Source organism: Oncorhynchus masou, chromosome 25 (assembly GCF_036934945.1).
Source record: "Oncorhynchus masou masou isolate Uvic2021 chromosome 25, UVic_Omas_1.1, whole genome shotgun sequence".
NCBI classification, from domain to species: Eukaryota; Metazoa; Chordata; class Actinopteri; order Salmoniformes; family Salmonidae; genus Oncorhynchus; species Oncorhynchus masou.
Window position 1 is genome coordinate 32,010,027 of NC_088236.1, and position 27,457 is coordinate 32,037,483.

General features: G+C 41.2%; 1 protein-coding gene across 6 annotated transcripts in view; it reads right to left on the reverse strand.

Moving 5' to 3' along the window:
• Positions 1–26,895, reverse strand: part of fgfr1a (fibroblast growth factor receptor 1a) — a 46,403-nt gene extending 19,508 nt beyond the window's left edge. For 4 of the 6 annotated variants that reach the window (XM_064937368.1, XM_064937366.1, XM_064937367.1 and 1 more), the window contains exons 1-2: positions 26,203–26,895; positions 11,424–11,604 (exon numbers count right to left, since the gene is read on the reverse strand). In XM_064937368.1, the coding sequence (XP_064793440.1) occupies positions 11,424–11,511 (88 nt within the window). In that variant the 5' untranslated portion in view covers positions 11,512–11,604; positions 26,203–26,895. The remainder of the gene's footprint in view (positions 1–11,423; positions 11,605–26,202) is intronic. The other 2 variants (XM_064937369.1, XM_064937365.1) reach the window with 1 other exon arrangement.
• Positions 26,896–27,457: the final 562 nt, after the last annotated feature.

Sequence of the window (27,457 nt, forward strand, 5' to 3'; positions counted from 1 at the left end):
TTTTCTGTAAGTCTTCACAAGGTTTTCACACACTGTTGCTGGTATTTTGGCCCATTCCTCCATGCAGATCTCCTCTAGAGCAGTGATGTTTTGGGGCTGTTGCTGGGCAACACGGACTTTCAACTCCCTCCAAAGATTTCCTATGGGGTTGTGATCTGGAGACTGGCTAGGCCACTCCAGGACCTTGAAATGCTTCTTACGAAGCCACTCCTTCGTTGCCCGGGTGGTGTGTTTGGAGATCATTGTCATTCTGAAAGACCCAGCCACGTTTCATCTTCAATACCCTTGCTGATGGAAGGAGGTTTTCATTCAAAATCTCATGATACATGGCCCCATTCATTCTTTCCTTTACACGGATCAGTCGTCCTGGTCCCTTTGCAGAAGAACAGCCCCAAAGCATGATGTTTCCACCCCCATGCTTCACAGTAGGTATGGTGTTCTTTGGAAGCAACTCAGCATTCTTTGTCCTCCGAACACGACGAGTTGAGGTTTTACCAAAAAGTTATATTTTGTTTTCATCTGACCATATGACATTCTCCCAATCTTCTTCTGGATCATCCAAATGTTCTCTAGCAAACTTCAGACGGGCCTGGACATGTACTGGCTTAAGCAGGGGGACAAGTCTGGCACTGCAGGATTTGAGTCCCTGGCGGCGTAGTGTGTTACTGATAGTAGGCTTTGTTACTTTGGTCCCAGCTCTCTGCAGGTCGTTCACTAGGTCCCCACTGTGTGGTTCTGGGATTTTTGCTCACCGTTCTTGTGATCATTTTGACCCCACGGGGTGAGATCTTGCGTGGAGCCCCAGATCGAGGGAGATTATCAATGGTCTTGTAGGTCTTCCATTTCCTAATAATTGCTCCCACAGTTGATTTCTTCAAATCAAGCTGCTTACCTATTGCAGATTCAGTCTTCCCAGCCTGGTGCAGGTCTACAATTTTGTTTCTGGAGACCTTTGACAGCTCTTTGGTCTTGGCCATAGTGGAGTTTGGAGTGTGACTGTTTGAGGTTGTGGAGAGGAGTCTTTTATACTGATAACAAGTTCAAACATGTGCCATTAATACAGGTAACGAGTGGAGGACAGAGGACCCTCTTAAAGAAGAAGTTACAGGTCTGTGAGAGCCAGAAATCTTGCTTGTTTGTAGGTGACCAAATACTTATTTTCCACCATAATTTGCAAATAAATTCATAAAAAATCCTACAATGTGATTTTCTGGATTTCTTTTTCTCATTTTGTCGGTCATAGTTGAAGTGTACCTATGATGAAAATTACAGGCCTCTCATCTTTTTAAGTGGGAGAACTTGCACAAATCGGTGGCTGACTAAATACTTTTTTTGCTCCACTGTATATCCTTGATGGATTCAAATCCATACATTCCAACAATTATGATTCCAAGAACATGGAATCCCAAATGCTTCTAGACATAATCTAAAGATCGCGTGGTTATGAACAGCTAACCTACAGATTGATGTAAAGAAAAGTTAGTGTTGTTGAATCTACTCTCTTCCTGGGTCCAAAGAAGACAGATTCTTGGTGCATTCATAATGAAGTGAAGACTGAACATACAGCACACTGCTACATGTAACATATACTAGGCTCTTCCTCAAACACAGGGAGCACACCGATGTACCATACCCTCAGGACAACGTTAGCAAACCTGATCACAGTAATCCCTCCCTCCATCTCAACAAAGGCCCCTCAACAATAAAGGGGGAGAGAGAAAGAGTGTGCACAAGAGAATGAGGGAGAGAGAGAGAGAGAGTGCGAGTTAGGGCCTGCAGTGGCAAGTTCTAGTGCCAGTTGCCATGGTGACCCTCAGTTGGGCCTAGTAAAGGTATTTCCTGGATCACATATGTCTGACAGGCCCTTAATCCCAGCAGGAAAAGGGGCCAGGGGGTAGGATCAACTTTCTCCTCAAAAACAAAACCAAAGGGAAGGGGGGGACGGGAAGCCCAGAACTATCCAATTGAGACTTGGGCTAAAACGTTAAGGGCTCCACCATGCTCTGTGTGGGGCCATGATCTTGCTTGTTTTTTTCCTCCTCGTCCTAAACCTGATAAGGCTATGTCAACATTAGTTATTAATCTTGCTGCAGACGCCCCATAAATATCCCATGAAAGATGTACAAAATGTACATGTCACTGTTGTGAAGCAAAGTCAATCCGGTTTTATGATTACAGCTGGGAACAGCAACCAAGTACAACATTGTCATCACTATTGAGGAGCAGACAGAGGTCGACCGATTATGATTTTTCAACATTGATACCGATTATTGGAGGACCAAAAAAAAGCCGATACCGATTAAATCGCCCGATTTAAAAAAAAAATGTATTTGTAATAATGACAATTACAACAATACTGAATGAACACTTAACTTAATATAGTACATCAATAAAATCAATTTAGCCTCAAATAAATAATGAAACGTTCAATTTGGTTAAAATAATGCAAAAACAAAGTGTTGGAGAAGAAAGTAAAAGTGCAATATGTGCAATGTAAGAAAGCTAATGTTCCAGTTCCTTGCTCAGAACACGAGAACATATGAAAGCTGGTGGTTCCTTTTATCATGAGTCTTCAATATTTCCAAGTAAGAAGTTTTAGGTTGTAGTTATTATAGGAAATATAGGACTATTTCTCTCTATACCATATTTAATACACCTTTGGATGTTTTTATAGGCACTTTAGTATTGCCAGTGTAACAATATAACTTCCGTACCTCTCCTCGGTCCTATCATCTCAAAAACAAGACGTTTTTTCTTTCAGTGAAATACGGACCATTCCGTATTTTATCTAACGGGTGGCATCCAGTCTAAATATTCCTGTTACATTGCACAACCTTTAATGTTATGTCATAATCACGTAAGATTCTGGCAAATTAGTTCGCAATGAGCCAGGCGGCCCAAACTGTTGCATATACCCTGACTCTGCGTGCAATGAACGCAAGAGAAGTGACACAATTTCACCTGGTGAAATGCTAACCTGAAATGCTAACCTTTCATCTGGTGCCTGCTAACCTGGATTTCTTTTAGCTAAATATGCAGGTTTAAAAATACATACTTCTGTGTATTGGTTTTAAGAAAGGCATTGGTGTTTATGGGTAGGTATACGTTGGAGCAACGACTGTCCTTTTTCTCGAATGCGCACTGCATCGATTATATGCAACGCAGGACACGCTAGATAAACTAGTAATATCATCAACCATGTGTAGTTATAACTAGTGATTATGATTGATTAGGTTTAATGCTAGCTAGCAATTTACCTTAGCTTCTTACTGCATTCGCGTAACCTTGTGAGGCAGGTGGTTAGAGCGTTGGACTAGTTAACTGTAAGGTTGCAAGATTGAATCCCTGAGCTGACAAGGTAGAAATCTGGTGTTCTGCCCTTGAACAAGGCAGTTAACCCAACGTTCCTAGGCCGTCATTGAAAATAAGAATGTGTTCTTAACTGACTTGCCTAGTTAAATAAAGATTAAATAAAGGTGTAAAAAGAAATATATATTTTTTTTATTAAATCGGCAAAATCGGTGTCCACAATTACCTATTTCCGATTGTTGTGAAAACTTGAAATCGGCCCTAATTAATCGGCCATTCCGATTAATTGGTCAACCTCTAGCAGACATACCTTGCATACATAATCACCAGATTTCTTTCTTCCAAATGGGAGAATCAAGTGGGAAGCGCACATGCTGTAAGGACATTGAGTCAATGTCTAATTGAGGCCTGTCTAGTTGATGTATAAGAGTCATCTTAACTAATACTGTGAGTCACAGTATTTTCACAAACAGTCATTCCATTATTATTTACATTCAGTAAGTGGTATCTGTGTGTAACTCAGAATATAAAAGGTGAACAGACAGCTAGCCCATTAGGAAATTGTGGCTCAGTTAATCCTCCTGCTTCAATGATTGGATTAGAGACCATATTTTCAGAAAGCACCCCAGCTGGAATATTCCCGCTTGCATGCTTTCTTCCAACTATTTGGAAAGATTGATTGACATTCCTGAAAATCAACTTAATTACACAAAATCATGAAAGGTATTTTGACCGAGAAGTAAGCATGCAAGATAGGTTTTGAACAAAAAAAAGTGAATGAGTCTATGAGCGCAGGACTGAATCCAACAACGGAACATATAGGCGGCAGTCTATAGAACCTGTGCTGGCTTCCAGATAGGAAGCAATATGCCATGTGAATGACTGTTGGGATTTCCTGTCGGAGTGGAATAGCAGACAGGAATAGCAGGAAGTGAGAACACAGGGTCTATTAGCAAACGCAAACGTTTACATTAATGGGATAACCGTTGCTTAAAGTTTTTCAATGGCCAACATTTCCATCTGGACCCCTCATGTCAACTTCATTAGCACCATAACATTCCTGATGTTCAGCAGGTATAGTGCCTTTAACCTCTCTCTCTGTATACAGTGCCTTTAACCTCTCTCTCTGTATACAGTGCCTTTAACCTCTCTCTCTGTATACAGTGCATTTAACCTCTCTCTCTGTATACAGTGCCTTCAGAAAGTATTCACACCCCTTTACTTTTTCCACATTTTGTTCTGTTACAGCCTGAATTTAAAAAGGAGCTAATTGAGGTTTTGTGTCACTGGCCTACACACAATACCTCATAATGTCTAAGTGGAATTATGTTTAGACTTTTTTACAAATTAATAAAAAATGAAAAGCTGGAATGTCTTGAGTCAACAATTATTCAACCCGTCTAATGGCAAGCATAAATAAGTTCAGAAGTAAAAATGTGCTTATCGAGTTGCATAATAAGTTACATGGACTCACTATGTGCAATAATAGTGTTTAACATGATTTGCAAAGACTACCTCATCTCTGTACCCCCCACATACAGATAATTGTAAGATCCCTCAGTCGAGCAGTGAATTTCAAAACAAACAGATTCAACCACAAAGACCTGGGAGGTTTTCCAATGTCTCGCAAAGAAGGGCACCTATTGGTAGATGTGTAAAAACAACAAAATGGTGTATCAATACACCCAGTCGTTAAAATATATATAGGCGTCCTTCCTAACTCAGTTGCCAGAGAGGAAGGAAACCGCTCAGGGATTTCACCATGAGGCCAATGGTGACTTTAAAAACAGTTACAGAGTTTAATGGCTGCTATAAGAGAAAACTGAGGATAGATCAACAACATTGTAGTTACTCTACAATACTAATCTAAATGACAGAGTGAACATAAGGAAACCTGCACAGGATAAAAATATTCCAAAACATGTATCCTGTTTGCAATAAGTCACTTAAAGTTAATTTCCATTTTGTTTTGCAGTTTTACTTGTCATGAATACAAAGCGTCATACACTACAATGTCAAAAGTATGTGGACACATGCTTGTCAAACATCTTATTCCGCCCTTTGCTGCTGTAACAGCCTCCACTCTTCTGGGAAGGCTCCCAATAGATGTTGGAACAATGCTGCGGGGACTTGCTGTAGCATTACATTTTCCCTTCACTGAAACTAGGGGGCATAGCCTAAAACCATGAAAAACAGCCCCAGACCAAACTTTACAGTTGGCACTATGCATTTGGGCAGGTGGCATTCTCCTGGCATCTGCCAATTCCAGATTTGTCAGTCAGACTGCCAGATGGCGAAACGTGATTCATCACTCCAGAGAAAGCGTCTCTACTGCTTCAGAGTCCAACGGCGGCGAGCTTTACACAACTCCAGCCAACTCTTAGCATTGTGCATGTTGATCTTAGGCTTGTGTGCAGCTGCTTGTCCATGGAAACCCATTTCATAAAGCTTCTGACGAACAGTTCTTGTGCTGACGTTGCTTCCAGAGGCAGTTTGGAACTCGGTAGTGAGTGTTGCAACCAAGGACAGACAATTTTTACACTTAGCGGTGCTGTTCTGTGAGCTTGTGTAGCCTACCACTTAATGGCTGAGCCGTTGTTGCTTCTAGACATTTCCACTTCACAATAACATAACTTACAGCTGACCGGGGAAGCTCTAGCAGAGCAGAGGTTTGACAAACTGACTTGTTGGAAAGGTGGCATCCTATGATGGTGCCATATTGAAAGTCAATGAGCTCGTCAGTACCAGACATTCTACTGCTTAATGTTTGTCTACGGGGATTGCATGGCCTTGTGCTCGATTTTATATAAGTCAGCAACGTGTTTGACTGAAATAGCCAAATTCACTCATTTGAAGGGGTGTCCATACACATTTGGTGCAAATCCAACACTGAGTACCACTCTTCATATATTCAAGCATGGTGGTGGCTGCATAATGTTATGGGTATGCTTGGTTTTTATTGGGTAGGTAAACGGAATAGAGCTAAGCACAGGCAAAATAGTATTTCTCTTTGTATTTTCAAGTAAGTTATCTTAGCGCACTCACCATCTTGCGTGTTATAAACATGTGGAGGCTTGAGTATATGTTTGTTGCTTGTTTGTCTGTGAGAAGGATTGGGATTAAAAGACCCTCCCTAGAATTATATAGTGTTTCCCAGTGGAATATTTTGACTGTGCTGTCCTCCTGTCCTGAGGCCTAAAAACATGACAAATTCCACATAAGCTATTTTGTTTCCCACCCACGTGAAACAAAAACGTGACCAAATGCTTCTACCGTGATGGTTTGTGGACAGCTGAAGCGATCAGTCCCCAGCGGGAGAGCACAGGGAAGGGACTGGAGGAAATGCAGAGGGGGCCCTAGATAGTACCTGACCATTTGGGTATGAAAACTGTTTGGAGAAAGACAATGCATCATGCTCCCCACCGGCAATATGTGACTTGTTTCAGGAAACTAGGTGTATGTCACGCGTCACTACTTCACACGAGGCATTTGAACATAAAGTAACTTTAATCAAAATGTGTTTTTTGGCAGAAATGCCTTCTGAAACTTGTGAACTTAACAACCAACGTGTATACCATCTGTAAATATGAATACAATTGTTAAATGACGAGCCTAGTTGGTTTAGCCACAGGAAAAGACTGGAACCTTCCAGCTAGCAATGATTGGCTGAGATAATGGATGGCCTGGACATGCCGAGAGAGGAGCTGCAATTGGTCTACCATGTAGAACGCTTCAGTCTGTAACTGAAGGCCTGCTCAGTATGTGTAGGTAATCCTTGCTATAGCTTTTTTTGAAAGATATCACAAATAACTGCAAAAGCGTTCCTCTACACTTTCTGGAGGACAGTTTTGAAATCAGTAGAATTTCCGGTGGAAGCAGAGTAGGATAGCTAAGGAGGTGAGGAAAATTCTGGCATCTGATATTCGGGTCGAAAAGAGAACACACAGAAGGCTGTTGTATCAAACACCCATCTCTGGATTATATTGTAATGGCTTCCGAGTGGCACAGCAGTCTTAGGCACTGCATCTAAGTGCTAGAGGCATTATAATAGACCCTGGTTCAATCCCAGGCTGTATCATAAATGGCCGTGATTGGGAGACCCATAGGGCGGCGCATAATTGGACCAGCATCGTCTGGGTTAGGGGAGGGTTTGGCCGAGGTAGGCCATCATTGTAAATAAGAATTTGTTCTTAACTGACTTGCCTAGTTAATTAAATACAAAAATAAGGGCAACCATGGCATCCGTGACAGAGAAAGAGAAGAGTGTCTATCTAGCTACATTTTCAGATTTTAAACATTTAAGTTAAAGCGCATTGTTCCTCCACTTAACTGGCTGGCTCATTAGCTAACATTAAGTGTATGATCTGTGTAGTAACATTATTTGTATCTCAGAGCCATTTGCATTGCTAGTTATATAGCCTAATGTTAGCTAACTAGCTAGCTAGCAAGCTAATAGTTGATTAGCTTCCTGCAGATTCATGCAGGGTATTAACATTATGAGTTGGGGTTACAGTTAATTGTTTAGCTAGCTGGCTAGCTAGCTAGCTACATGTCTAAACAAAAGACTCAACTATGCAAGGTACCATTTCATGTGCATGTGAAACTTGGATTTTATTTCATATAGTGTGTGTTTACCAGAGACGGTAATGTGAAGAACATGACCTTCACCAGAATCAAATTAGGATATAACGTTAGGCCAACGAAAGTGTCCAAGTTCTAAAATGATCAAGTAGAATGCCCTGCTTTTGTTTCGAGACTCACAACTGTAGGCTATTTTCTGTAATTAGCTTGCTATAAACGTTTAAATAATTATCTTGGTGTGAGTTTATTTTTCGGTAATAATTCATACAAATTAGCTAAAGTAATGACGTTGTCAACTATAAGATGTGGCAATTATTATTTATTTGAACTTAACGTTAGCTAACAAGCTAGAAAAAAAAATATAAATATAAATATAAATGTATATATCTATATATATATATATATATATATATATATATACACACACACACACACATATACACACTCAGTGGGGCAAAAAAATATTTAGTCAGCCACCAATTGTGCAAGTTCTCCCACTTAAAAAGATGAGAGGCATGTAATTTTCATCATAGGTACACTTCAACTATGACAGACAAAATGAGGGAAAAAATCCAGAAAATCACATTGTAGGATTTTTAATGAATTTATTTGCAAATTATGGTGGAAAATAAGTATTTGGTCAATAACAAAGGTTTCACACACTTTTGCTGGTATTTTGGCCCATTCCTCCATGCAGATCTCCTCTCGAGCAGTGATGTTTTGGGGCTGTTGCTGGGCAACACAGACTTTCAACTCCCTCCAAAGATTTTCTATGGGGTTGAGATCTGGAGACTGGCTAGGCCACTCCAGGACCTTGAAATGCTTCTTACGAAGCCACTCCTTCGTTGCCCGGGCGGTGTGTTTGGGATCATTGTAATGCTGAAAGACCCAGCCACGTTTCATCTTCAATGCCCTTGCTGATGGAAGGAGGTTTTCACTCAAAATCTCACGATCCATGGCCCCATTCATTCTTTCGTTTACACGGATCAGTCGTACTGGGTTCTTTGCAGAAAAACAGCCCCAAAGCATGATGTTTCCACCCCCATGCTTTACAGTAGGTATGTTGATCTTTGGATGCAACTCAGCATTCTTTGTCCTCCAAACACGACAAGTTGAGTTTTTACCAAAAAGTTATATTTTGGTTTCATCTGACATTCTCCCAATCTCCTTCTGGATCATCCAAATGCTCTCTAGCAAACTTCAGATGGGCCTGGACATGTACTGGCTTAAGCAGGGGGACACGTCTGGCACTGCAGGATTTGAGTCCCTAGCAGCGTACTGTGTTACTGATGGTAGGCTTTGTTACTTTGGTCCCAGCTCTCTGCAGGTCATTCACTAGTTCCCCTCGTGTGGTTCTGGGATTTTTGCTCACCGTTCTTGTGATCATTTTGACCCCACGGGGTGAGATCTTGCGTGGAGCCCCAGATCGAGGGAGATTATCAGTGGTCTTGTATGTCTTCCATTTCCTAATAATTGCTCCCACAGTTGATTTCTTCAAACCAAGCTGCTTACCTATTGCAGATTCAGTCTTCTCAGCCTGGTGCAAGTCTACAATTTTGTTTCTAGTGTCCTTTGACAGCTCTTTGGTCTTGGCCATAGTGGAGTTTGGGGTGTGACTGTTTGAGGTTGTGGAGAGGAGTCTTTTATACTGATAACAAGTTCAAACAGGTCTCATTAATACAGGTAAAGAGTGGAGGACAGGGGAGCCTCTTAAAGAGGAAGTTACAGGTCTGTGAGAGCCAGAAATCTTGCTTGTTTGTAGGTGACCAAATACTTATTTTCCACCATAATTTGCAAATAAATTCATTAAAAATCCTACAATGTGATTTTCTGGATTATTTTTCTCATTTTGTCAGTCATATTTGAAGTGTACCTATGATGAAAATTACAGGCCTCTCATCTTTTTAAGTGGGAGAACTTGCACAATTGGTGGCTGACTAAATACTTTTTTGCCCCTGTGTGTGTGTGTGTGTGTGTGTGTGTGTGTGTGTGTGTGTGTGTGTGTGTGTGTGTGTGTGTGTGTGTGTGTGTGTGTGTATGTATATATAGTTTAGAAAGTTGCTTTTAGTTGCCTGGTTTGCTATATTGACATATACTAAATTCATTTTATAAAGGATGGGTTTATTGGTGTTAAAATACACCAGTTATACTATTTTGGGCCACCAGGCTGCTGATGCATGTGAATCCTTAAAAGAGATGGGTGGGGCTAAGACTTAAGAGGGTATGCTGAATGGGTGTAGACAAAGAAGAGCTCTACAGTACGTGTACCAAAACATTTAAGGGCCATTTTCTCAAAAGTTGATCAACTTTCAAAGCAGAATTATTTTCACATTGTTCCTCAACTGTAGTGTATGATATACAATTTTCTAGCTCTTAGTCTCTACTTTTATCCAATGTAAAAAACACAATTTCAAATTTTGCTACCTAAGAGCTGGGCGGTCACATATCCAGTCTCTCTCATTCTAGCTGTAAAAAATAAACTGTTTTCTTAAAAACCATATCTCTTTGGTATAAAAAGGGTTCCAAGGTTTCCAACCTTAAATAAAGTTTTTTTTTTAAAGTTGTACAGCTCATTTATAGTTTCTCTGTCAGTTAACTCATCTCTCTGTGACAAAAAAAAATATTTTCATTACAAAGGAGGAGAGGATAGGAGCAGGAATTGCTAGCTATGTAGTGTAGCTGCCTAGACCTGAGGCTACAGATGGGAGCTATTTACTCCCTCCCTGTCTCAGTGTTGGGATAAACACAGCTCTGCCTAGTTTTATTTTAAGGCTTACTGCCCAAAAAAAGACCCTCTTTCATAATTACTCTAATTATAATGCAGGGCTTTATTATATTCCATTTACAGCACTCTACTTCCGATTCCAGAGTGTAAACACCCAAAACTATCCACCCACAAGTCCAGGCAGCCATTACAGTACTGGAATTCAGCCCAAATAAACATTTTTCAGGATTCTATTTCAGTGACTCCATTCCATTTTTTTTCAGCTGAGCTTGTGCAACAAATAGGTAGCCTACGAAAAAGCAACTTAGAAGTTAGCTATCTGAACTTTACAAGAATATAAAAGAGTAGATACTGAGAGCATACAGCAAAATGTCTCCAGGGTTACAAATGCAGCCCTGTCAAGTTAGATCCAGTTAGGCTCACTACATTACATCAAATACAGGGAAATGGGAGGGGGCTACACAGACTACAAAGAGAAAAACTTCAAACACTGGAAAAGTCTCCAGATTATTGAACAGCTACAGAGATCAGGGGAATTAAAGAATTACTGGTCAAATGGAGTGCTTGTAAAATAAATAACTACATCTCATTTCTAAATCCATCTACGGATGTAAATGAATAATAAAAAAGGCCAGCATATGACCCATTTGAAAAGGGTCTGGGATAAGAGCCAGTAAAATACATTGTGGTTCATTTTGACTAGAAAACATGATGAAGAGAAATGTGACACACAAGAAGACATACATTTAGGTGCTAGACTGGCGCAATATATATGTATATTTTAAAAGAAGCCAGGCGGGAGCCTTACCTTCATCAGGGATGGCAGGCCGGGCCTGGGATGGTAAAATGTGGGCAAGCAATGCCAGAACCACCAGCGTACTCCGCACCGCCAACATCCTGTGAGGGCCGCTACAGCTGTTGATTGCTCTGTGAATGGAATGCCATCGGGACCACTGGGGAATCAGCACTGAGCCAGTCACTGTGCCAACCTGGAGGAACAAAAACACCACAAGGTGAAACTGTGCTCACAACTGAGGCATGTCAAACACAAATGCAAAGTTATGAGCCTTTGTTGAGTGCCTTGCATAAAATGAGAGCTTTGAGAGTTGACGTGCGGAGGAAGAGAAGATGCTGAGCTGTGCTGAAACACTCAGACAGATTTCTCACAAGGGATCTATTGCATTTCATGCCAAACTCACTCATTATTCATGTAAAGACTAACACTGCACAATTGAGCATGAACAAGTACAGCAGATTTTTTAAACAGCATTGTTGGTTAATAAGGTCTTGTAAGTAAGCATTTCATGGTAAGGTATAATACACCTGTTGTATTCGGCGTTGTATGTGACAAATAAAGTTTGATTAGATTTTTTTTTTTTTATCGATTTTTGGACAGCATGATTTTGAATTTCAAATGAGCTTGGTGGCTTGCATTTTTTGCAAATGCAGATAATCCCAGTGTGATAAGAAAATACAAACAAAGCATGCATCAAATTGTTCAGGTATTACAAAATAAACAGGTGAAATTGTATTACGTAGTTCTAAAGTAAGAACAAAAGAAACAAAAAAGAGGCATGATACATTTTCATGGTCTGTACGTAATAGTATTACTACATACAAACCCTGGGAGGCGAGTTTCAAATGTTTCACTGTCAAACTCATACAGCTCGTTTCTAATTACACAGAGGAAAAAGGTTATTTTAACACACATTGTAACAAAAAGTATTTCTATGCAACAGTATCTAAAAAAACTTTTCTTCACAACCAGTAACTTTAAATAAGCGTGTTCTAAAAAAGGCTACAATGAGTGTTCGTCATCTTCTTGCCAAGATACAACAAGGACGATACAATTAAGAATGAAGAGAGGAAGCAAAAGGTGAATTCCTATAGGGATTCATGAAAGGCCATAGATAACTGGGCAAGCAGAGCTCATGTCACAGACAGGGGGGGATGGGTAATCCCAAGAGCATTGAGAGTTTTGCTCCCCCATGGCTGTCGATGGCATAATGAAGCTGAGGACGTGTTGTAAATAGACACGCTGCTGTGGGTGACCCTCACATGCACATCTGCTCGCCCCATCACCCTGCAGCATCTGGCCAGGGAGATTAACACTTGCCCCTAATTCCCATAATCCCCCTTTAGGAATTTGTTAAAGGACCCCAAACTCAGGGTTGTTATGTGATACCCCTGTAGAGAGGCAGCCAAGATGTAGTTTCCACACTTACAGATCTATCACCTAACAGTTGGTTTTGGCCCCAACCCCCATTTGTTCTCATGCCTGTCAAGTGGTGTGAAACAAATGCTTGTTGTAGGGTGCAGGCTTCTGGGAACTAGCCAAATTGTTGCATTAAAACAATCATGAAGTAGGCTATACACAATTAACTTACAGATTGTCCAAAGTATCAAGCATTAAAAGACATGGAAATATTAATAATCTCTAGAATGAATCAGCAATAAATATGAGGAGATATAGGATGTGTCAGTGCATGTGGTAACAGTCGACATAGTTCACTTATGTAAAAGAAGGTTGGTGTGATCCAGATTCTACAGATCCAAGCAAAACAGAAAATAATCCAATGGAAACATCCAGTGGAGGTCAGGTCATCCCCATGACTCGACAGAGGAATAATGTTCAGTCAATTCTCATGGTCTTCATAACTGTTCTCCACTTAAACATGTTCCTTGTACTGTCATCTAAAGAAATTCAATTTCACTTTCCAAGAATGGCCCAGTGTTCCGGCAGCTGAGTTGGATCAGAGGGTCCCGGGGGATAAAGGAGCTTGGTCATCACAGGCCCGTAAGCAGTGAGTCAGTGCCTGGTCAGGCTCCAAGTATCCACTTCAGCTGCCAGACAGAAGTCCACACAGCCAACCACGTTCCCGAGCGCGACCACTACACAACCATTTAGACAACGTTTCGTGATGAAGGAACAAATGGGGTCTTCGGGGAGTGAAATATGATGCAACGGCCCACTTCCAAGTTTGTCAAGTGCAACCTGTGTTTTTACTGTAGGCCTATGCTAAAAACATACCGCACAAGACACACACTAATGGTGAGTGAATGTTTTCTGAATATTACGTCAATCAGAAAAACCCATCACCTTTGACAGTTATTTTTAAATTCACATAAAAGGGATAATTGACATGGACAAAGTGTTCAGGCCTTGGTTGTGGTCTGCTCGTCTTTTCTGGAAACTTTGAGAAAAGCACACAAAATAGGAACAAGACATGAAATTAATTTATTCTCAGCATTTCCTATAACTAAGGAGAATAACAGTCATTGACATATTATGCATTGTGAGTCTGCAGCAAAGCTTGACTTGCGTAATAATATCCTCCTCATCTCATGGATGTTACAAAAGATGTAGCCTCTGACAGTTGACACTAATATTGTTTTTATGGGTCCTTGAAATGGGACCCTAAGGCTGCTTCAATACAATTACACTGAAAGTAAGCAGACATTTATCCAAGTAAACAAAAACATTTTCTCCAAAACAATAGCTGTGGGGGGGGGGGGGGGTCACTGCTCATCGTGTCACATAGCTTCCACTGAATTTACGATCACACTGAATCCACACTGAGCCACACTAGTTGAGACAGAGATGATGGATGGATCAATGAGCAATGAAGTTTGAGTTCTGCAAAAACAACACTATTATAGAGAGACACAGAAATCTGAAGATAAAACGTGAAGTTATTAAGAAATCAGAATGCTCTGCCTTCACAATGACCATGAAAAGTTATGGTGCATTTATTTTCCTTCCCACCCAAACATGCAGAGACAGGGTATAAGCTCAAGCATGGCCCCGTAATTACTGTTCACTGTATCCATGCATGAAATTCCTTAGCTCTCCGTTTGATTCTGTAGTCAAACCCCACTAATTTCTCCACTCCCAGCGCCAGTCTACTGTGCAGATTCACCAAGCTTCTCTCCATGGGGGTTCAAGTTTAAGTTTTATTAGTTGTATGTACATGAAGAACCAAAAAAACAATAGGAGAGCACTCCGGTGAATAAACTTAACTAAACCTATTTGTATTGCCGCACAATTTTTGGGGTATGAGTCAGTCTTCAGCATGGATAGGAGGCAATGTTATGACAACAATACAGGCCACAGGTGGGCATAGTTGTGGGGGAAACACACAAACTACATTGTGATGTTAAAGCCTATAGGAGGGTATATTTGGCCTACAAATGTATAGCCTTCCACAAAAAAACAAGAAAAAGGAACATAACTCATTGAGACCTGCTGGGGAAAGATTGCCCAAGTGGTCTAACCAATATGTCTCTCTTTGGAGAAGTAATTTATCCCAATCTCCTCCCCTACATGGCATCTTCACCATTTCAATGCCCATATAACGCAAGGTACTTAGTTCAAGATTATGGCTATTGAAATGCGAGGTTGCAAATGGAGCTCTTATGCTCAAAACTCCTTGTCTTCAATTCCCGTTTGGTCTTTCCCACATAATAAAAATAGAAGATCAAATCAAATATATTTGTCACATGCACCGAATACAACAGGTATCAACTTCACAGTGAAATGCTTACTTACAAGCCATTGTCCAACAATGGATTTAAAAAAAAGGAAATAGTAACAATACAATAACAATGCTATACACAAGGAGTACCGGTACTGAGTCAATGTGCAGGGGTATGAGGCAGTTGAGGTAATATGCACATGTAGGTAGGGGTAAAGGTGACTACACAATCAGGATAGACAGAGTAGGAGCAGCGTATATGAAAAATGTGTAAGTGTGTCGACATGGACAGTACCAGTCAAAAGTTTGGACACACCTACTGATTCAAGGGTTTTTCTTTATTTTTACTATTTTCTAAAATTGTAGAATAATTGCACTTGTTGGCTTCGCTCTGCGGTCCAACTCATCTGGGTTGAGGTCGGGTGATTGTGGAGGCCAGGTCACCTGATGCAGCACTCCATCACTCTCCTTCTTGGTCAAATATCACTTACACAGCATGGAGGTGTATTAGGTCATTGTCATGTTGAAAAACAAATGAGAGTCCCACTAAGCTTAAACCAGCTGGGATGGTGTATCGCTGCAAAATGCTGTGGTAACCATGCTGCTTACATTTTCCTAGAATTCTAAATAAAATCAGACAGTGACCCCAGCAAAGCATCCCAACACCATCACACCTCCATGCTTCAGGGTGGGAACCACACATGCAGAGAGCAGCCGTTCATCTAATCTGCGTCTCACAAACACATGGCGGTTGGAACCAAAATCTAAAATTTGGACCCATCAGAAACAAAGGACAGATTTCCACCGGTCTAATGTCCATTGCTCATGTTTCTTGGCCCAAGCAAGTCTCTTTTTCTTATTGGTGTCCTTTAGTAGTGGTTTCTTTGCAGCAATTTGGCCATGAAGGCCTGATTCACGCAGTCTCCTCTGAACAGTTGATGTTGAGATGTGTCTTGAACTCTGTGAAGCATTTATTTGGGTGCAGATAACTCTAATGGACTTATTAACTCTGGGTCTTCCTTTCCTGTGGCGGTCCTCATGAAAGCCAGTTTCATCATAGCCATTGATGGTTTTTGCGGGTGCACTCAAAGTTCTTGAAATTGTCTTAAAAGTAATGGACTGTCACATTTCTCTTTGCTTATTTGAGCTGTTCTTGCCATAATATAGAGGGCTATCTTCTGTATACCACCCCTACCTTGTCACAACACAACTGATTGGCTCAAACGCATTAAGAAGGAAAGAAATTCCAAAAATGAACTTTTAACAAGGCACTCCTGTTAATTTAAATGCATTCCAGGCGACTACCTCATGAAGCTGGTTGAGAGAATGCCAAGAGCGTGCAAAGCTGTCATTAAGGCAGAGGGTGGCTACTTTGAAGAATCTCAAATATATTTTGATTTGTTTAACCCTTTTTTGGTTACTACATGATTCCATATGGCTTATTTCACATATAGTTTTTTTTTTTTACAAAAACCCTGGAATGAGCAGCTGTGTCCAAACTTCTGACTGGAGTTCAACACAAATAGTCCGGGTAACCATTTGATGAACTGTTCAGCAGTCTTATGGCTTTGGGGTAGAAGCTGTTCAGGAGCCTTTTGGACCCCAGACTAAACACTCCAGTACCACTTGCTATGCGGTAGCAGTGAGAACAGCCCATGAATTGGGTAGCTGGAGTCTGAACAGTTTTAGGACCTTCCTCTGACACCGCCTGGTATAGAGGTCCTGGATGGCAGGGAGCGCCTTGCAGTTAGATGTCAACCAGTTGCCATACCAAAGGGTGATGCAGCCAGTCAAAATGCTCGCAATGGTGCAGCAGTAAAACTTTGAGGATCTGAGGGCCCATGACAAATATTTTCAGCCTCCTGAGGGGGAAGAGGCATAGTCGTGCCCTCTTCATGACTGTTGGTGTGTTTGGACCATGATAGGTCCTTAGTGATGTAGACACAGAGGAACTTGAAGCTTTCGACCCACTCCACGACAGCACAGTCGATGCGAACGGGGGCGTGCTCGGCCCTCCATTTTCTGTAGTCCACAATCAGCTTTTTTGTCTTGCTGGCATTGAGGGAGAAGTTGGCGTCCTGGCACCACTCCTGCCAGGTTCCTGACCTCCTTCCTGTAGGCCGTCTCATCGTCATCGGTGATCAGGCCGACCACCACTGTGTCGTCGGCAAGCTTAATGATGGTATTGGAGTCATGCAAGACCACGTAGTCGTGGGTGAACAAGGAGTAGAAGAGGGGACTAAAATGCCCATCTGAGAGGCCCCCGTGTTGAGGGTTAGCATGGCGGATGTGTTGTTGCCTACCCTTACCACCTGGGGATGGGCCGTAAAGAAGTCTTGGATTCAGTTGCAGAGGGAGGTGTTTAATCCCAGGGACCTTAGCTTAGTGATGAGTTTGGATGGCACTACGGTGTTGAAGACTGAGCTGTAGTCAATGAACAGCATTCTCAAGTAGGTGTTCCTTTTGTCCATGTGGGAAAGGGCAGTGTGGAGTACAATAGAGATTGCGTCATCTCTAGATCTGTTGGGGCGATATGCAAATTGGAATGGATCCAGGGTGTCTGGGATGATGGTGTTGATGTGAGCCATGATCAGCCTTTGAAAGCATTTCATGGCTACAGATGTTCACTCTAAGGGGTGATGGTCATTTAGACATGTTACCTTGGCATTCTTGGGCACAGAGACAAACTTCCGGTTTGATTTTTTAAGCAGGAATCAGGGGGATAGAGTTATGGCCAGATTTACCAAATGGAGGGCGAGGGAGAGATTTGTATGCATCTCTATGCGTGGAGTAGTCATCTACAGTTTTTCACCTCTAGTTGCACAGGTGACATGCTGGTAGAAATGAGGTAAAATGGATTTCAGTTTCCTACATTAAAATTACCGGCCACTAGGAGCGCCGCCTCTGGGTGAGCATTTTCTTGTTTGCTTATGGCACTATACAGCTTGTTGAGGGCGGTCTTAGTGCCAGCATCAGTTTATGGTGGTAAATAGACCATTAAGTAAATAGTATTGTCTCCAGCTTATCAAGAGGTATTCTCCTGATTGGAGCAGAAACTCGAAACTTCATTAATATTAAAGATCGAGCACCAGCTGTTAACAAAGAGACACCCCCCCAACCTTACCTGAATTTGCCGTTCTGTCCTGCCGATGTATAGAAAAACAGCTGTGTATATGTTTTCCATGTTCAGCCATGACTCTGAAAAGCACTGGATATTACAGTTCTTCAGATCACGTTGTTAGGATAGTCTCAAACGGCGCCCGTCTAGTTTATTCTCCAATGATTGCACGTTCGTCAATGGAACGGAGGCTAGAGGTGGTTTATCCACTTGCCAACGTAAACTCGTCAGGTATCCTGCACGCCAGACTCTAACGGCTTTTTTTTTGTTTGAGTGTCAGGGATTTGGGCCTGGTAGTGGATGAGCAGTTTGTTCTTCGCTTCCGACTCGTTGAAATAGAGATCTTCATCCAAATCGAGGATAGTGATCACTGTTGATGTCCAGAAGCTCTTTACAGTCATAGGAAACGATGGTGAGAACTTATGTACATAAAAAGGTAAGATCAGCGGAAGAAAACTCCACAAAATAACACAATTGGTCAGGAGCCCGTAAAAAGACTGCTGTGCCATTCAGTTAGAGGAACACTTAAGGAGATATACAACATATTTAATGTTTCAGGTTATTCAACCTCAAACCTTTCTCCTGTCAGCCGAATGGAATGGATAAGAGAGCTCCCTCAGATCATGCCATAACAGTGAACATAGTTGTGATAGGGGAAATTGCCACCTTGAATGATAGACATTAAATGCTATGCTTTTTTGGGGGGGTGCAAATCTGACCTTAAACAATTCATTCAATTCAGTCTTTTATAGGAAAAACCTCAGGACGGATTCAAACGCTTTACCAAAACTGAGGTCACTGTGAAATAATGCGTCAATTTCTATTAACGGGGCAGCAGGGTAGCCTAGTGGTTGGAGCGTTGGACTAGTAACCGGAAGATTGCAAGTTCAAACCCCCGAGCTGACAAGGTACAAATCTGTCGTTCTGCCCCTGAACAGGCAGTTAACCCACTGTTCCTAGGCCGTCATTGAAAATAATAATTTGTTCTTAACTGACTTGCCTAGTTAAATAAATAAAATTAACCACTTCCTTGATCGACCAGGAAATGGGACTGTAGGTGGACAACAAAGTTGCAGAGGGAGGAATTCCTTTCAAGTGGTTGGAATAATGCATTGTAATGTGTGTGTGCAGCATGTATGAGTGCCTTCAGAAAGTATGTATACTCTTTGACTTATTCCATTATCGAGTTACATCCTGAATTCAAAATTGATTAAATATATTTTCTCAACCATCTACACACAACACACCATAATGACAAAGTGAAAATATGCTAGAAACCTTTACGCATTTATTGACAATTTAATACAGAAATATCCCATTTACAAAAGTATTCAAACCCCTGAGTCAAAACCCTGAATATCCTTGGCAGCGCTTACAGCTGTGAGTCTTTCTGGGGACATTTCTAAGAGCTTTCCACACCTGGATTGTACAATAGTTGCACATTATTCTTTCAAAAATTCTTTAAGCTCGGTCAAGTTGGTTGTCGATCACTGCTAGACAGCCATTTAAGTCTTTCCAAAGATTTTCAAATCGATTTAAGTCCAAACTAACTAGGCCACTCAGGAACATTCAATGTACTATTTGGTATGTAACTCCAGTGTAGATTTGCCCATGTGTTTTAGGTTATTGTCATGCTGAAAGGTGAATTTGTCTACCAGTGTCTTTTGGAAAGCAGACAGAACCAAGTTTTCCTCTAGGATTTTGCCTGTGCTTAGCTCTATTTTGTTTTATGCCAAATCCCTCCCTAGTCCTTGCCGATTACTTTTATACCCTTATTTTACCAGGTAAGTTGAATGAGAACACATTCTCATTTACAGCAACGACCTGGGGAATAGTTACAGGGGAGAGGAGGGGGGATGAATAAGCCAAATGGAAGTTCGGGATGATTCGGTTGCCATGATGGTATGTGGGCCAGATTGGGAATTTAGCCAGGACACGGGGGTTAACAACCCTACTCTTACAATAAGTGCCATGCGATCTTTAGCTACCACAGATAGTCAGGACACCAGTTTAACGTCCCATCCGAAAGAAGGCACCTTATATAGAGCAATGCCCCCAATCACTGCCCCGGGGAATTGGGATAATTATTTATTTTTTAGACCAGAGGAAAGAGTGCCTCCTAAGGACCCTCCAACACCACTTCCAGCAGCATCTGGTCTCTCATCCAGGGACCAGCCCTGCTTAGCTTCAGAGAGAAGCCATCAGTGGAATGTAGGGTGTTATGTTGCTGGCTAAAGGATACCCATAACATGATGCAGCCACCACCATGCTTGAAAATATGAATGTGGTACTCAGTGATGTGTTGCTGAATTTGGATTTCTAAACATAATGCTTTGTATTCAGGACAAAGATAATTTATTTGCCCGTTTATATTGCAGTTTTACTTTAGTGCCTTAATGCAAACAGGATGCATGTTTTGGAATAGTTGTATTCCTTACAGGCTTCCTTTTTTCACTCTGTCAATTAGGTTAGTATTGTGGAGTAACTACAATGTGGTAGATCCATCCTCAGTTCTCTTATTACATCCATAAAACTCTGTAACCATTTTAAAGTCACCATTGGCATCATGGTGAAATCCCTGAGTGGTTTCCTTCCTCTCCGGCAACTGAGTTAGGAAGGATGACTGTATCTTTGTAGTGACTGGGTGTATTGATACACCATCCAAACTGTAATTAATAATTCACCTTGCTCAAAGGGATATTCAATGTCTGCATTGTCTTTGTTTGTTTTACCCATCTACCAATAAATGCTCTGCTTTGCAAGGAAAACCTCCCTGGTCTTTGTGGTTGAATTTGTGTTTGAAATTCACTTTCTCGACTGAGAGGCTTACAGATAAATGTATGCTTGTGGTACAAAGAGGTGGTAGTGATTAAAAACGTAATGTTAAATACTATTGCATACAGAGTGAGTCCATGCAACATATTGGGACTTAAGCTCATTTTTACTCTTGAACTTATTTAGGCTTGCCATAACAAAAGGGGTTGAATATTTATTGACTCAAGAAATGTCAGCTTCTCATTTTGTATTAATTTGTAAAATCAGAATTCCATTTTGACATTATGGGCACTTGTGTGTAGGCCAGTGACACAATATCTATATTTAAGCCATTTAAAATGCAGGCTGTAACAAAATGTGGAAAAAGTCAAGGGGTGTGAATACTTTCTGAAGGCACTGTATGTCTAGGTGCGTGTGTGTGCTAAGGTGCAGGGAGTCAGTGCAGGTTCTCAGATCAACCCGATAGTAAGGGAGTGAACAGCTTGTGGCTGGGTCCTTGATGATGCTATTGGGCTTCCTCAGGCACCATTTTGTGTAGATGTCTTGGATGGGTGGGAACACGACCACAGTGATATACTGAACCTTCTTCACCGCCCGCTGGAGGGCCTTGCGGTCATGGACAGAGCAATTCCCGTACCAGGCTGTGATGCAACTGGTCAGAACACTCTCGATGGTGCAGTAGTAGTATTTGGAGAGGACCTGGCTGGCATGCCAAATTTCTTCAGCCACTTTAGGAAGTAAAGGCACTGTTGCGCCCTCCCGACAAGAGTGGTGGCGTTGTTGGTCCATGTCAAATCCTCGGTGATGTGGACTTTCTCAACTGCAGTCCTATTGATATGGACCAGGGCGTATTCCCTCCTCTTCTTCCTGTAGTCAACAATCAACTCCTTTGTTTTGCTGATGTTGAGGGAGAGGTTGTTGTCCTGGCACCACAATGCCAGTTCACTTACCTTCTCCCTATAGGCAGACTCGTTGTTGTTGGTGTTCATGCCTACAACCATGTTGTTGTCAGTTCAATTTTGAGGACTTAAATGTGTCAATTACAGCCAGTTATGATGCTTTCACATGACGGCAGCAGTCACATTTGTTAGGTCCTTCGAATTTTCCCAAGTGTACAATTATTTTAGTTATTATGCACACTATTGTATTGTAGCTGATCTCCATTTCAAAAGATGTGTAACTTCAGTCTATTTTTTGAAATACACAGAGTAATCCAAACATTAGAAACACTACCATTCCCCCTTTCAAAAGGCACTTAAATATTTTGTCTTACCCATTCACCCTCTGAGAGGCACACATATATAATCCATGCCTCAATTGTCTCCGGGCTTAAAAATCCTTATTTAACCTGTCCCCTCCCCTTCATCTAAACTGATTGAAGTGGATTTAACAAGTGACATCAATAAGGGATCATAACTGTCACCTGTATTCACCGAGTCAGTCTTCTTAATGTTTTGTAAACTCAGTGTAAGTTACACATACAGTGCCTTGCGAAAGTATTCGGCCCCCTTGAACTTTGCGACCTTTTGCCACATTTCAGGCTTCAAACATAAAGATATAAAACTGTATTTTTGTTGTGAAGAATCAACAACAAGTGGGACACAATCATGAAGTGGAACGACATTTATTCGATATTTCAAACTTTTTTAACAAATCAAAAACTTGAAAAATTGGGCATGCAAAATTATTCAGCCCCTTTACTTTCAGTGCAGCAAACTCTCTCCAGAAGTTCAGTGAGGATCTCTGAATGATCCAATGTTGACCTAAATGACTAATGATGATAAATACAATCCACCTGTGTGTAATCAAGTCTCCGTATAAATGCACCTGTGCTGTGATAGAGGTCCGTTAAAAGCGCAGAGAGCATCATGAAGAACAAGGAACACACCAGGCAGGTCCGAGATACTGTTGTGAAGAAGTTTAAAGCCGGATTTGGATACAAAAATATTTCCCAAGCTTTAAACATCCCAAGGAGCACTGTGCAAGCGATAATATTGAAATGGAAGGAGTATCAGACCACTGCAAATCTACCAAGACCTGGCCGTCCCTCTAAACTTTCAGCTCATACAAGGAGAAGACTGATCAGAGATGCAGCCAAGAGGCCCATGATCACTCTGGATGAACTGCAGAGATCTACAGCTGAGGTGGGAGACTCTGTCCATAGGACAACAATCAGTCGTATATTGCACAAATCTGGCCTTTATGGAAGAGTGGCAAGAAGAAAGCCATTTCTTAAAGATATCCATAAAAAGTGTAATTTAAAGTTTGCCACAAGCCACCTGGGAGACACACCAAACATGTGGAAGAAGGTGCTCTGGTCAGATGAAACCAAAATTGAACTTTTTGGCAACAATACAAAACGTTATGTTTGGCGTAAAAGCAACACAGCTCATCACCCTGACCACACCATCCCCACTGTCAAACATGGTGGTGGCAGCATCATGGTTTGGGCCTGCTTTTCTTCAGCAGGGACAGGGAAGATGGTTAAAATTGATGGGAAGATGGATGGAGCCAAATACAGGACCATTCTGGAAGAAAACCTGATGGAGTCTGCAAAAGACCTGAGACTGGGACGGAGATTTGTCTTCCAACAAGACAATGATCCAAAACATAAAGCAAAATCTACAATGGAATGGTTCAAAAATAAACATATCCAGGTGTTAGAATGGCCAAGTCAAAGTCCAGACCTGAATCCAATCGAGAATCTGTGGAAAGAACTGAAAACTGCTGTTCACAAATGCTCTCCATCCAACCTCACTGAGCTCGAGCTGTTTTGCAAGGAGGAATGGGAAAAAATGTCAGTCTCTCGATGTGCAAAACTGATAGAGACATACCCCAAGCGGCGTAATCGCAGCAAAAGGTGGCGCTACAAAGTATTAACTTAAGGGGGCTGAATAATTTTGCACGCCCAATTTTTCAGTTTTTGATTTGTTAAAAAAGTTTGAAATATCCAATAAATGTCGTTCCACTTCATGATTGTGTCCCACTTGTTGTTGATTCTTCACAAAAAAATACAGTTTTATATCTTTATGTTTGAAGCCTGAAATGTGGCAAAAGGTTGCAAAGTTCAAGGGGGACGAATACTTTCGCAAGGCACTGTAATCTACATTCAGAACATATTGCTAAGTTATTTAACGCCACAACTTTCCACATCAACAGCAAGCAACAATAATGGTGTGCCAACCCAGCAGCCCAGTAAATTAGAGGGCAGGAAAACTCCCTTTCTTACAGCTCAACAGAACAACTGTTTTCTTGCAGAATGCCTCTTAGCTCAACCATCCATTCTCTCCCTCTCATTTCAAACCAACTTGGAGTAACATTTTAGGGTGCATTGACACTATCCATTCGTACCCTGCTTCCAAAGAAAGGCAACATCAGCAACACTAAAATTGGCAAAGCGGGCTTTAGGGACGGACAGATGATTTCACATAGTGAGTTTCACTAAGGTGTGTACTACAGAAAGTGAAGGGAGAAATTTTCCTTGCAACACATAGGCCAAACGGATGATACCCAGATGGAGTGTCATGGACATTATCCTTTACCTTAATTCACATAGCAAGAGATGGTAGATCTCAGTCAGTTGTTTTCAAGAAGAGTCACAAGTAAGGATTAATCAGAAAACAGCACAGTCACCTGTTTGCATTGTATATGCTATTCTCCCAGTAAGTATGTACCCCTACCTGGGATTGACAACCGAGGGGCCGAAATCAAAACCTGTAACTGAAACCTCTAAACAGCATTCTTGTACCTCAAGAAAGCCTAATTCAATCAATAAGCATTTGAGAGTATGTTTGTAAGTGGCTCTGGTTAAGAGTGTATGCTAAATGTAAATGGTTGTTTCGCACTAAACACTTTTTGTGTACATTCAACATGTGCATTCTTGCCACTGCATGTCATTTTTGACTGAGCTCATTCTCAAAAACCCGTTTATAGTTTTGTTTTTGTTTAACAGAACACCTCTGGAGTACTGAAGCATCTTTCCCCTAAAAACTATCCAAAGATGCTGAACCTGAGGGAGATGGACTATGATGGTGTAGTGACTTGGCTGCTGTAAATCAGGATTCTTCCCTCTTGAAAAGATTGGGGATGTTAGGATGGGTGATGACTTCATGACTCCACTGGAAATGTTGCAGAGAAAAGAAGTGATGTGCTATATATAGAGAGAGCAGGGGCGCGGTGGTCCCCTTCCTCTGATTTCTTCTAAAGCAAAAGGTGACCCATCTACCTTTAAAGTATGACACCCTCTCATTTTTTAAAGGTAAGGGCACCGACTTCCAATCTCGCTGGTGTAAATGAACCATGCTAAGGAAACTAAAACTGTTCTTCAGACATTCATTTCAGATGATTGGCTATTTTGAAGATGCACTCAAGCAAATTATTGCGCAAAAGTGTTTTATGTCAAAACAAGCACCGACTTGTATTTGTAATTTGTCAGTAACATAGGTGAGGGAGGAAAAGGCTCTAGAATATCTTTGGTAAAGCTTGGGAATGACATACAATGATCAAATCAAACATTATAAAGAAAACAGAGTAACATACATTGCATAGCCACCATGCTCTAACATTTCTTGATTTAAAATGCAAACCGATGCACAACCCTATGCCAAATGTATTTACATTTTGCATGTCACACTGACCTAGGGTCATTTGAATCCTAATGTAAGTTTATGTGTGGGCTAATTGAAGAGATCAAGCAGGAAAGTCACAATAAATTCCAACAAATACTGACAACTTTAATGTTATCTCTCTAAGTGTTAGCAGTGGTGACTGAGCGCCCACAGATGGCAAATCAATTGCCCCCCAATCTTCCCAACCAATGAAGCACATGAAAAACAAATTAAAATACAAAAATACCACCAAATGTTAATAAATTGTCAACCGACTTCACAAGAGGGAAAACAAAATTCTAAAATCTGTGAAAAAGGGGGAAAGAAAAGCTCTAGTCGCGTCATTAGTGTCAGGGTTTGTTTCCAAACTAGAAACACATGCCCTCTAAGGACTCCATATAGGAGGGGGTCTACTGCTACTACAGACTATTAAAAAAACACAAACAAAATGTCCTTGCTGAGACCTGTGTGTATCTGTCAAAATGTGGATACCTGATACAGATCTAAATCCTGCTAGATACCTCCCTAAAAGTTATTCTAACCGCACACTCTGTGCCGAACATGTAGCCTTAATAAGTAATGATTCCAATTCCCACCTTGAAAAAAACCTACCTTCTTGAGGGTCGACGAAACAGCCAGGGTAGAAAAATGTCGTACTCAAGAGTGCGAGATTTGATGTTAAAACTTTACAAAAGCTTGAATATCCAACGTCGTTAACTTTAGCCCGTAAAGACGCTCCAGTATTAAGAGGAAACTTTTAGAAGAGATTTGCCTTTACCCACGTTTACCCTACTTGCCGAAAATAAAATAAAATCCGCAAGGCATCAAGAGAAAAATCGCTCCTGAGAAAAGCGTGCCCCAATCCCAGATCATAGAACTCAAAATGTCAGTAGCTACGTAGAAAGAGGAAAACATTTAGCATAGGCCTACATCGGCTACAATAAAATATGATTTGAGTCTAGTTGTACTTTTGTCATAAATCTCCCCTACTCCAGTTCTAATAGATTTTAGAATCGATAGAAGATCCGTTCGTCTTTTATCATAAATCCATTTACTCACGAAGAAAAAGCAAATCGGCTTAAATATTCCTTTACTATGATTTTACTGTCCGATAGACCACATGGTAAATGTATAAACAATAAAAATAATTGTGCGCTCATGCCTATCTAACTTCTCTCGACTCAGGCGTCTCCTCACCACCCCGGGTCAAATGACTGCATAGACAACGAGATTCCGGACTCGTGGAAGCCTTCCCCCCTAGCATCGCATAGCAAATGCCTTTTCGCATCACTCGGATTGAAGAAACCTGGCTCCCCCTGCCATCCCATCCACAACACCGCTGTAGCGTACCCATAGAGGACTATAGTGCCCAAAAACCTATTTTAGCATGGGCAGCGCCATTGATACTACTATGTGCCAAATGATAATTACATTTTTTTTAAACATTTAGTTAACTAGGCAAGTCAGTTAAGAAAAAAAATCGTATTTACAATGACGGCCTACATGCATTGTTCAGGGGGAGAATGAAAGATTTTGTAACTTGTCAGCTCGGGGATTCGATCCAGAAACCTTCCGGTTATTAACCCAACACTCTAACCACTAGGCTACCTGCTGCAACAAATTATCTATTTGTGAAATTGACTTGTCATTTCAATAAGCATAGACTACTGAATAAAATCTGGGTTTATGATTGCAATTCAACTTTGCCATGGGTTACTGAGCTAGATGCAGGTAGTTTATAGCCCCCGATGGGCCTACATCTAATTTCAGGGTCCACAATAATACTGACAATAAATATGGAGAATGATACATTTGCGATGGAGCTGTGACCATGATCACAATTCATAACTTCCAATTAATGAACTAA